Source organism: Indicator indicator, chromosome 10 (assembly GCF_027791375.1).
Source record: "Indicator indicator isolate 239-I01 chromosome 10, UM_Iind_1.1, whole genome shotgun sequence".
NCBI lineage: Eukaryota > Metazoa > Chordata > Aves > Piciformes > Indicatoridae > Indicator > Indicator indicator.
In genome coordinates this window covers 7,186,172-7,198,546 of record NC_072019.1, presented here as the reverse complement: position 1 = coordinate 7,198,546, position 12,375 = coordinate 7,186,172, and the positions used below count along the sequence as shown (strand labels likewise).

The window sequence follows — 12,375 nt, the reverse complement described above, 5'->3', positions numbered from 1 at the left end:
AAATAAATGAGTTTGTGTCCCACACTGTTGATACATGCTCTCAAAGTGGTGTCTTGGGCACAGTTCTAGTGGCCTTTTTGTGGTACTTGACCTCCCTGCTTGAGCTGCAGCTCACCTCCCATCAGCTTTTCCACATCAAGATGCTTTTACTTTATGAAGAAATACAGCTTAGTGGTATTTTCTCTCCTGCAAGGATGTTTCTGTTGGTTTTGCTTTGTTTTGTTTGGCACTTGGTAAACACAGTGTCTGTTTATTGTGAAAACTGAGTAGGAATTTTTTGTTTTTCTTTCTTTTTTTTTTTTTTTCAGAAACCAAAACAAAAGGACTGGCATCCTCCTGGAGGATTTATTTTAGGACTCTGGGCATTGATCATCATGGTTTTCTTCAAAACATATGGAATCAAGCACATGAAACACATCTTCTGAATTTGAGTAAGCAAGGTGATGGCATTGGGTGCTACTTTGGATTCATTGGTGGCATATGAGTTCTCCAAACGTGTATTGTGGTTGTAGTGAGAACCAGTGTTGAGATCTTGCTTTTAAAGGTTCTTTGTAAGTCATCTCTTCTGCCCCCCTTTCTGAAAAGAATCCAACTTGGTTTTAATAATAGACTTGGGTTTCTTTGGTTTATTACTTTGTCTTGGTTTAAACATTGTAATTTTTTTTTCTGATCAGTTATTCTTTCGGTTTAAACTTTTAAAAAGGAGGGACAAACACAGTAAGAAAAGTCCTGAGATTGATTATGAATTGTAAATGGGCAAATTCTTTTCCCCATACTTCAAAGCAAATCTTAGAAGTAGCCAGACTATCACTGAAGAAGTAGATGTTGTGCAGAACGTTATTTAAGATGTCATTTTGTCAATAAAAACTTAAGCCACTTTGCAGACTTTGGCATGATATATTGAAAGCTTTCTTCAAAAAAATAAAAACACTCTAGAATATATTGATTTTTGTTTTTTTAATATATTTTTTCTTCCCTGTTAAACACAACCCTTAGATCAGTCCCTTCACCTTAAGCAGTTTTAAATCTAGGATTCTATGAGCTGGTGAAAGTGAAACAAAAATACATGATGACCTCACTGAATCTACTTCAACAAATAACCCTAAAAAAGTGAAATTACAGCTTCACCAGTGTCCATGGGGAACCCTTCTTAGGTGTTCTGCTTTGAGTCCATACAATATGGAGTTGGATACTTTGAAGATATTCAGTGCACTGGATTTTTGCACAGGAGAAAACAGACTCTGGTATGAGGATGAAAAATGTTATATATTGTAGTGTTGTATTCTGTAGTTTCTGAGCCCTTGGGAAATGACCTTTATCACCTAGGTTTTGTAAATTCTGTTTTGGCCTATTGTTTTCTTGGACATCTACTAATGAATATGTGCTGAAAGTTTTTGTTTGTATGGTATATTGATATTAGTGAAGAGAAGAGCAAATTTATGCATGTATAGAAACAATTCTTTTGGAACCTGTTCTCTAGCTTAATTATAATAAAGCTTCTGTGGTGCTTGCTTGGTGTAAATGCTATATATGTGTCTGTAAAAGTTATGAAGTTCTCTGTAATCCAAATGATAAAGCCAGTGTACCTTTCATAGAAGGTACATTGAGCATTTTCATATTGTACAGAACTTACTAATCTAAGTACATAAACATTTTTGTTGTCCTTGTTTCTTCTCTTTCAAATTGATTGTGGCATCATAGTCTTGGGTTGGGGTAGTGAACTTGTCAAAGACTGGGAGGGCTACAGAGGAGGCAGGCTTTGAGGAAGCTTCCAACTGTTTCTAGTGTCTGATGCCAGAGAAAAATAAAACAGCAGTGTATTATATCTCTTAAATATGAAAACATTTTTTTCCCTCCATATACATTCTAGGCTTGGAGAGGATAAAGGTAGGTAAACACTTGCCTGCTACACCTCTTTGTTGTGTTTTTTTTGGTGAACAGCAGGACTTGGAATTAATCTGTATTAATCTGTACAACACTGTCCTTATAGTTCTGTGATAGATACACCCCTTGCTATTTCTAATGCAACAATCAGCTAATCAGCTAGTGTACAGAAATACAGAGAGACACTATAGAAGATATGTACAGACATGGTATAGAAATGAATCCTTCAGAATTTCTTGGAGTATTTACTTAGCTTTCATTTTTTAATCAGGTATTACTCTTTTTCAATTGTAATGAATATTTTTAATCACATATTTATTGGCAAATTTTGTCACACTTTACGAACTGGCTAAAGAGAAGGTGATAAAGCTTAGTACCTTGCTTCAGCTGCAGTCACACAGAGTCCTCAGGCCATATTAAATTTTTCTTTTTCCCCCACTTTCAGTCACATTTTGCAGGAGGTGGTAGATAGAAACATCTTCACAACTCAGCTGTACCAAGTAGCAGATGATAGCAAAGATGCTGTCTTACCTGCTTGGGCAAAAGGAAGCAATTAGGTGGGTTATTAAAATGCAGTTTATGAATACAAGCATTCAGTAAGCATGCCTGTGAAGGTGATTAAATCAAAGTGAGAACAATTTGATTGGAATGCATCAAAATGCTTCAGGCATTTCTATATTTTTGAGTGATCAAAATGTGAAGTTGAGATAGATCATTCTGAGTTGTCATGAAGTTGCCTCTGCTATCCTTACAAGACAGTATTTTCTATACCATGATAACTTTTATTCCATGAATAGTTGTGGTCTGAAAGCAAGTATGGAAGTGTCAGTGTGTTCTGTGTATCATGGTACCACAGTATATCGAGGTTGGAAGGGACCTCAAGAGATCATTGGGTCCAACACCCCTGCCAGAGCATGTATGTACCTATTTATATGTATGTACCTATATGTACCTATTTATAGTTAGTAATCTTCTCATTTTCCCTGAGAGCCCTTCAAACTCACTTTGGGATCTGGGCCCTGGGAACCAGCCAGGTTGTTCTCACTCACACACCATTTCTGTTTTGCAGGCCAAACAATGTGCTAAAGCAGTGTAGATGCTTTCTCTGTTGTGCACAGATGATCTTTTTAATGGAATCCAGAAAACAAGCCAGACGACGGTTTCTTGATGTTTCTTTGCATAGAAACTTCTAGAGCGGAATTAAATGTCAGCATTTTGTAAGTCTGCATGGACAGGTTTGTGACCCAAGCATCCCTGTGCTTGTGAAATGTTGTATGTTCCTGTCTGTACCCTCTAAGATATAATTGACAGGTCTTGCAGTGGGTTTCATGGTTTAGAATACTCCTCGATGATCAAAATGTAAATCGTTTTATTTCTGTTTTTCAGCTCTTTCAAGCTCACATATTGCAATGCATTTTACTATTACTGAACTGAAGAAATGGTAAGTGAGCAGTAGGGTTATATTGGTACACACATTCTCTCATGTCTCAGCGCTTCATTTGATTTCTGCACTGTCTGTGGACCGTTGTGTACGTTTGAGAACACTGTTTTGTGTGACCATGCACAAACATTTACACAACTATGACTCTAAGCTACACTTCCATAACAGAGACAACATTTCCTACAAAAATTAATGGAGAAGGAAGCCTCAGCAGCGATGAAACAATTAGTGTTTCACTGGTCTATGCCAACTGAATCTTTTTTTTTTGTATTTGTGTGATTACCACCCTGAAATGCTGCTTCTTGGCATAAGCAAAGATCACAGACTGTTCAAAATATTCAAAAGTATCTATGCAAATACCATTAGTGATAGTGTGGCTCTTGTAGAGAGTGGGCTTGTTGGTGTTGGCTGGTTGTTTACCCCTTAAAAGCTGGTCTTCATTACTGGTTACAGAAAAGCAAATTTAATCTGGGTCTAAATCTATTGCTGAGTGTCTGCAAATTGAGGCTGTTTCCATCTCTTGTTTCAGCAGTTGGGGATTTCCATTCTCTGGTACTCTATCCACAAAGTGTACTGGAAGTAAATGGATCTTGTGGTCTAATGTGCCATCAGAGGGGCATCAAAGCAGGGCTGAGTTGCACAGAGTACTAAATCAGTGATTTGTGAAGGACAAAGACCAGACTCAGCTGTGAATTTATCACGGGTGGAGAGGATTTGCAAAGTGATAAGGACAGAGAGGTGTTGTACAATATTTCTGTAAGAGAGATTTGAAAGACTAACTGTTCCACTGAGGCAGACAAGCAACGTCTGCAGCCCTTTCATTCCTGACAGCATGCCATTCAGTGGTTTGGTTTTTTTTTTGGAAGCTTGAGAGCTTCTGATTTCTCTTTTCTGATGAATGCTTACAGAGAAGAAATAAAAAAGAAGATTCCATCCTGAAAACCTCCAAAAACAGAGCTAATTACCCCTTCAGTATAAATGGGGAAAAGATGTTGCCTGTTGCGAGTAAATAGTAATTTGTTGTGTTGTGAACGTGTTCTTCTGTGAACAAGAGCTTCTACAAGTTCAGGATTATTTGGCCTTGAAAAAATAGATGAGGTGGAAGGCAGTTCACAAAGGGGGGATGATGCATTTCATGGAGCCTGGCATTCAGAAAGAAACAACCTTTGTATATGGTACAATCTGGTGACAAAGATGGGCATGGGGGCACAGAAAACTCTGTCGTGTGTGTACAGACCTTCCAGCTCTGTCTGTGATGCAGAGTTCTGTGGGACCTGGTAGAATTTTACTGTGCTTCCAGACTAATTCACCTTTGGACTGAGGACATGAGTAAAGAATTTCACCCAAGAGACTAATCTATGCATAAAGTTATGAACTACAAAATAATAGCAGCACAGATAATGGCAGTGTCTTCTCAACCATTTAGCTCTATTCCCCAGGAATATGAAGATCAAAGTCAGGCTGGGGCCGACAGTGAAAACTTGTGGCTCAATAGCAATGGCTGTCCTGCAGAAGTTTCTTTTTGGTATTCTCCAAATCGTTCACTTGTGCCACAAAAACTCTTCTCAGTCGTCACTTCAACACTTCTGTACAACAATGAGCATAATAACTTTTGCACTTCTTAAGTGGTGAAAGGCAAATTGTGGCAAAAACCCCAACCAATGATGAAATGTGGTTCTTGTGGAAGCTCATATCCTCTGCTGTGTGCTATTTCTGCTTTCTGTGAACTTAAAAAAAAAAATAACATGCTGTAGGGAAATGCATTTCTTGTATAGACTGCATAATATACTCTGAAATCAGCATTTCATAGCACTAATTTCGCTTGCAAGTTCTTTAAAATTAGTTACTTTTTTCTCCCTTAATGAGGATTTCTGCCTGATTTAGTGTTTAAATTGATGGTGTTTAAGGTTCCAGTTCAAAGTTTATGAAGATGTGCATCAATTAACATTTCATTGTGCCACATTTTCTCCCCCATGCAAATTTTGATTTTTTTTTTTCTTTTAATATATATATGCACAAATATCTGAGCCAGTTTTGCTGCTCTGGCCAACAGGCTTAGTAGGGATACCAGTTGTCAGCAGAAGTTATTTTGGCAGCAGCACTTCCAGCAGTCCGTTGAATAAGCATGCGAAGCCAGCAACAGACTGCATCCATGGGGTAAGGACAGTGCTGGCAAAGCTCCAGCAAAGGCGCTGTTTCTCATGAAGTGTTTTCCTACTGCTGACCACTGCATAGCTTTGGTAACACATCTCTGTGGAGACCAGGCCACTGAGCTGTGGTTTGGTTAGGATATTCATGTCACACTGTACTAGTCCCTGTATCAGCGTTGACTAAATGTCTGTCTTTTCTTGCTTGCAAAGGAACTTCCTGCAATAATGCTATCATATAGTGTTTGGCAAGGTCCACTGGTTTTTGTGTGTGGTGGGCATTTTAAACTTAGGCTTTGTCCTTTCTTTATATCCAGTTCCAGTGTAACAGTACTTACTTGCTTTGTCAAATGCTTTGATGTTTACCAATGAAGAGCATCACTAAGTATTAGATACTAATGTCTGCTTTTTAATTTAGGTACTTATTCTGTTCAGGTTAAATTTGTAGCTCAAAATATTATGGCTCCAATTGTGATGATTTTTAGGGTTTCTTTACGTCCTTTGGTCTTTATAATGCAAGTGGAGTGGCAAATAGGGCCATCAGTGTACCACTGCAGTCTAGGTTTGTATTTTGTACTGCTCTGAAATGTACCCTTCTCTGCAAGAGTCCCTTTCTTTGCATTTTTTATTATTTTTTTTTCGGTGTGTGTATAGAAGGCTTTCTGCACTTTGTTGCTCATTTCTGTATCTGATCCTCTGCAGTATCATTTGCAATGGAGTAATGAGGAACAGCTTCTTAGTGCTTCATGTAATACTTGTCTACAGATGTATAGCCATATTAGAAAAAAAAAACTGTAGTGGGAAATGTTCCCATTTTGTCCAACACGAATGAACAGTCCCACTGAATACCAGTAACCTCTTTCAATTTTGTCTTTGTGTGCAGCTTGGTTACAGCAGGGATGCATCGAGGAGAAACATAGCCTCAAAGGTTGTAAATCTGTTCACTTCTTTTGCCTTTTTTCTTAAAACATAAATGCAGTCTAAGCTCTTGCCTTAAACTCAGCCACACCAAATGGTTTCCTTCAGAATTTCCTTCATTTTGCTATTAACAGACCCACATCGTGCTGTGTGTGGATGCTAATTAATAGGTTCTGATAGCCAAAGTCCTAAAGCCTTATACCTTGCTAAATATGCATTATTCCTTTTATCTTTCCTGTAGTTCACCAAGTATCTAGTGTCCAACTGATGTTATCTTGAATAGCTGTATGGATTGTGTAAGGAAGCTGGCAGATGTAAACATCACTAGGCATCTCCTAAAGGAGATAAATCTGTTCTGAGAAACCAAATTGGTAAGATGAGTTTCCTTGGCTATTAAAAAGGGTCCATCTAAGCTAAATCCTTTGGAACTGCTTTCAGTAAAATGAGGATGCAGTTGCTGTAGGCATATCTTGTTGCTGCCCAGCATGCTGTGAGTATGACAAGATGTAACTGGGATTTAGGGCACAAGTTGATGTTCACTGGATATGAATTTTTATTTTTTTTTTAAATGTCTGTATTTATTTAGATAGTTTAGCTCTTGTATCCTGTGTCTAGGAGTGGCCTATGGTATAGATGCCAAGGGAAGAGTACAAGAAAAGTAGAGAAAACACACTGTGACATTCTCCTGTGGAATTCTGTTTCTAATCTTAAGTTGTTGATTCTGTTTCTAATCTTAAATTGATTTTAGCCTTATTTCCTTTGCTCAGATGAGTTCTGTAGGTGTCTTATCCTATGGTACCATAGCTTCTTTGGGAGTCTTATTTTAAGAGACACCTTCCCCAACTAGTTGTGGAATCCCAAGTGGATTCATCACCTGTATCTTCTTGTCCATCCACTTGAAGAACTCTAGATTTGCAAGGAATGACTTCTCTTAGAAAAGCTGCATTACATTTTAGCCAGTGTTTCTTCTTTATGACTGCTAATTCTGTTGTCAGTTTTCCATCCATTTGTCTGAGCTGCAGAAGTTACTTGTCTTGTACTTTTCTGTCTTCTTTACAACTCCTGGCCAAAGTAATCCATGGAGAACAAGGACACTATTTGTTATCATCTGCTGAGTAGTTGATCATCTGGCTTGGTCTGGTGTTCAAGGACAGATAATACAAAGAAATGTCTCTCTCTTCTGCTGACAGTGCAGGTGTGTCCCTGTGACAGCTCTGTGCTCCCTTGCTGTCAGGGTGCAAGGCTGATTCTTGCTGGAAGCCCCCAAAGGGTGTCACAGAAGGCAAGGAGATGCTGATCACAACCTGTGCAGTTGTCATGTTCTAGAGTTAGCTGTGATAAAACTCACCACTTTTATTTCCACTGTGAAACTGAAACTCCATCCCCATGGTGGCCAAAGGGTATCATCTGACATTTCAGACTGTTGTAATTTTCAGTGTAGAAAGCATTTAACAATTCAGCAGTTTTAATGGTATTTACCATCAGCAGAGCCATTTTACAGCCGTGTTATAAAACACCTTTTGAGTTTTATACTTTTCTGCTTCAGTATGGGGAAATTTCTCACCACCTTAGACTCCTGCCCTTTCACATTCCCTAGGTGTTTTTTAAAGAAGATAGCCCTTATATTTTTCCCCTCTCCTTTTTTCTCCTTATAAAATCTTATCCTTGTGATATGCAAGATGTGCTTCTGCAGTAGGCAGCTGGAAACTCAAAGTGATGAGTGTTATCTGATGGCTCAGGACAGCTGAAGTACTGATACCTGTAAGGTTTCTGTACTTTCCTCTCTTTTACATTGCGCCTGTCTTATCACTACTCTTTCATTGTTTAACCATTTCTTTCCTTTTTTTTTTTAATTCCTTAACCATGTTTTTAATTGAACTAGAAATGGCCTCTCCTTGCATCAAATACAATAATTAACTTTCATTAGTCAGAGTTGATTGCTAGCATTTTTCAAAGTGTTTTTTTTTGTGGTATGTGACCAGTCTGTAGAATATTGAAGAGACTTGTGCAGGACAACTGTAGCTATGTAGCCACAACTTTCCACTCAGCCACAACTGTCAGCTCCAGCCTGACTTTGATCTTCATATTCCAGGGGAATATATCTAGACAGCACAAGCCATCCTTTAGTCCTTATTCTTCAGATTCCCTTCACCCCATTTCACAATGGTTTCTCTATGTATTTTTAGATTACTGTGTCCTTGCCTCCTTAAGAGTTGAGTAAAAATCAATTATTTTCCTATGAAGTCTGTCTGGCAAATACTGCAGGACATGACCCAGGTAAGCACCTCCTGCAGAATGTTACCACTTTATGCTATTGTTTATCTCTATGTATATATAAAATTGCCAGTGAATGTTCTCCTGGCTAGAGCATGGGGTAGCTGTCAGCACACCTGAGTCTCTAAAAATCTCATTGTAAAGCTGTACCTTGATCTGGGGAAGTTTCTTAGCCTCTGCTTGTCTTCAGTTTCCCTACCCAGAAACAAACAGTATTAATTTGTCATTCTGAGGTGCCTTGGATGGAATGTTTTCTCAAAGTACATCATGTTTGTGCTTTGTATTGTGATGCTATTAGCTGGGCACCTGGCAGCCATTGTGCCAAAATAACAGGAAGCTATGGCTGCATTTTTCTCGTCTTAGTTGCAGAGGTATTCTCTTTATCGTTCTCAATTCCAGTGGCACATACCACAGCCTAAGAGCTATGATTCTCCGGGGTGAAAAATAGCTACTCTGATGAAGCCAAGCATAAAAGCATAAGGTATGCAAGAAGTTTAGAACTAAAGGAACATAGATCTTAAAAATGCTGATGTCTGTAAACACTGTTTTGCAACAGTTTTTAAATATGTGAAATGATGCGTGCTGAAGATCATGAATTGATCAAATTACAGTGAAGAGTGCATGATGACAGCACAAACCAGAGAATGGCAGCAGTGCCTACTTACCTCTGGTCTGACAGCATTTTCTGTCATAAATCTGTTTGGGTTATAACTAAGCCATAAAACTTGAGTCAGGCTGAAATGCAGCGGCAGTTCGAAACCGGTGCTTTTACAGAGAAAAACACATCAGTAATTTGTAAATTAAAATTGCAGCACTTAAAAAATTATTTACATTTCTTTTGCACTCTTATAACTTGTGCTTTTTGGACTGGATTTATGTTCCATATAAATCTGTGTGATCAGTCTTATTTAAAAGCTTGCTGTCTCCATGGCATTATCAAGCTTCCTCTTGCAGTGAGTTTTATGCACACAGGTGTGACCTACTCTTAGGAAGCACTCCCTCATGCAGTTTGTAATTAGAAGGGGAGACTTGCTGAAACTTCACAGGAGGCTGGTGAGAATCAAGTGAGTTTTTGGGGATTGTTTTTAGGGACCAGATGTGTATAAGGGTAACGAGCATATAGATGTTATTAACAGAAACTGAAGAAGGAATATTTGCAGTCCTTAGCTTCACTATTGGAAGTTAAAGAGATTTAGGGTCAGCTTATCTCATGTCTCCTCTTCCCATTCTAAATGCTGCTTCTCATCTGCTTGGTGTGGGCCAGTCTTGCAGGCACGAAACAAGCACAATGGAGCCTGACAAGTTCTCATGTGTCTGATGAATACTAAAAGCAGGTCAATGTCATCTCTCTTAAGATGCTCTCCTTTTAACAATAACATAACGAAACATTTAGCATACACATCCTACAGCTCTCAATTCATGGAAAAACTAAGAGCTCTGTTTTAGAATGACAGTATCTTTTTATTATTATACCACTAACACTAATAAAATAACAAAAAGATGGTGGCATCAGAGGAGCTCCTGTGATCTGTACCATTTCTTGCAGTCACATTAGCAATGATCTATAAATAAATTTGGTAGAGCCCATCAATTTCAGCAATATATGCTCAAAGTAACACACCCCAGTACACATACTGAAAGGGATGTTCAAATCACCATTAGTTCAAAAGCCATTCTATTTTTTTCTCAAACGTGAAATCAAGTGGAAGGAATAAAACACAATCGGTGAAAGAGGGGAGTTAAAACACCAGCTGACAAGAGACAGGTTACAAGCAATTGGCAATAGTAGAGCTTTGCATTCACTTTGTATGCTGAGTGGTGTGTACCAGGAAGAACATGAAAAAAACCCTTTTAAGGCAAAATAGGTTCAAGTTCCTTGGTCTCTGATTGTGGGGAAGGCTGCAGCAAGGAGAGCAGATCTTGGAGGCCTGCTCTTGGATCACAGCAGTGTTAGAGGTGTAACACTGTTTTGCCCCTGACAGGACAGTTCACTTTGTCCCCCCAGAGAATCAAGGTAATGTTCAGGGCAGCTGCAGCTATTGCTATTGCAGCTCTTCATTTTTGGAAAGAGGAAGACCACAGGTTTTAAGTGGGTTTAAATGATAGTGAGTTTGGCCCCAGTTCTACGTATTGCCTCTGAAGTTCAGCTTCTTGGATTTAGATGTTTTACAGCAGTATGTTTGTTCTAGCTTTAGCATTTGTGTTACAGAGTCATAGAATGGTCTGGGATGGAAGGGACCTCTGAAGGTCATCTAGTCCAACCCCCTCTGCAATAAGCAAGGGCAACCTCGACTAGATCAGGTTGCCCAGAGCCCTGTTGAGCCTCAAATGAGGGACACCTTTTGTCAGCTGAGGTATAATGTTTCATGCAATTGTTACTCCTACTGATTACTCTGAAGAAATCAGAGATATAATATTTGTGAAGCAAAAGGAAAAATAATGTAACTGAAATCTTCTTTATTCACAAGCCAAATGTAACCCAGTAAGTCATACTGTGAGGTTCCATGTACAGCATTAGCATTGTCCATCCCCTCGGTTCACAGGAACTTGCCATGCACTTCATGAAGAAACTGCCAACTTTGCTCTTTTCAAGGGGACCCTTTTGTACTCACAGAGCTCTTTTAACATCCCAGCTTCCATGTGATCCAGGATCTCTGAGATGAATGATGATTTTGGAACAGTGGAAGGCAGAGATTTTTGTAATCTTTTTAGCTAGTATGGCTGACAGGGTAGTACCTGGTAGTCTGACTTCTTGATTTCAGAAATCTGGTCATGTTTGGAGCAGTTGTTGCCTGCTTTGTGGTCTGTTGGCTCAGGAGGGTTGCTGCTTCAGCCTCTCATAGGACTATGAGAAGCAAAACAGAACACAAGCCCTCCAGCCTTAGCCTGAACTCTTCACTGAAAAGCACGCTGCTATAAGCAGTGAATTTTTTGGATAAACTTTGCTGTTCTTCCTCCCACCCCTAATTAAAAAACAGCAGCTTGATAGCAGAGCAGCCAATGCACATTAATATCAAACAGAATTTTCACTACTGTTTTCATATTAGCATGAGATGTCAAAATGTAAAGTTAGCTAGTTCTGCACATGGGACCACTCTTGCTGTTAAAGGCTTTAGGCTGGAACAGAGCCCAAGATTTTTAAAAGAAATGCAACATTTCCAGATCAAATATTAATTACATGCTATACAGAATCGTATTTTTTCAAACAAATTTTATAAATAAAAAGCTAGGCCTTTCAAACCATCAGCAATATTAATTTTGAACCAGAAAGATTATGAAAGTTGACTGTGAGTTAGAAAAATACTGGCCTAGGTTGCATAAGAACCTCCATTAAATAAATACCGTTAAGTTTTCACTATGAAAATTCAGTGGCATTGTACTTTAAAAAACTGCAATGAATTAACCATCCATTAATGATACTCAAGTTGTTTGGTTTCTTTTTTTTTTTTTCCCCACAAACACATACACGCACAGGAAGTAGTCAGAATGCCAAAAAAAGGCTTATATACTAGATTTAATACACAGTCTGACAGAAAGTACTCTTGATATGCTCTGCTCCTTCATTGTAACTCCCTGACCGTTGTCGCAGTCATCAGCTGCAAATCCTGTTCCCCTTCTCTTCTTAGGCTGCCTGCCTGTCCCAGAAGGTCCAATATATCCAGAAGGCAGATACAGTGGGTGACTGTGAGCACAGTCTTGTGCATTCCTCCC

The 12,375-nt window shown here is 38.8% G+C and overlaps 1 protein-coding gene across 1 annotated transcript in view; it reads left to right on the top strand.

Moving 5' to 3' along the window:
- The window catches only part of PIGK (phosphatidylinositol glycan anchor biosynthesis class K), a 66,386-nt gene extending 65,961 nt beyond the window's left edge, over nucleotides 1-425 (top strand). The window contains exon 11 of the mRNA XM_054384447.1: nucleotides 309-425. Coding sequence (XP_054240422.1) covers nucleotides 309-425 — 117 coding nt within the window. The remainder of the gene's footprint in view (nucleotides 1-308) is intronic.
- Nucleotides 426-12,375: the final 11,950 nt, after the last annotated feature.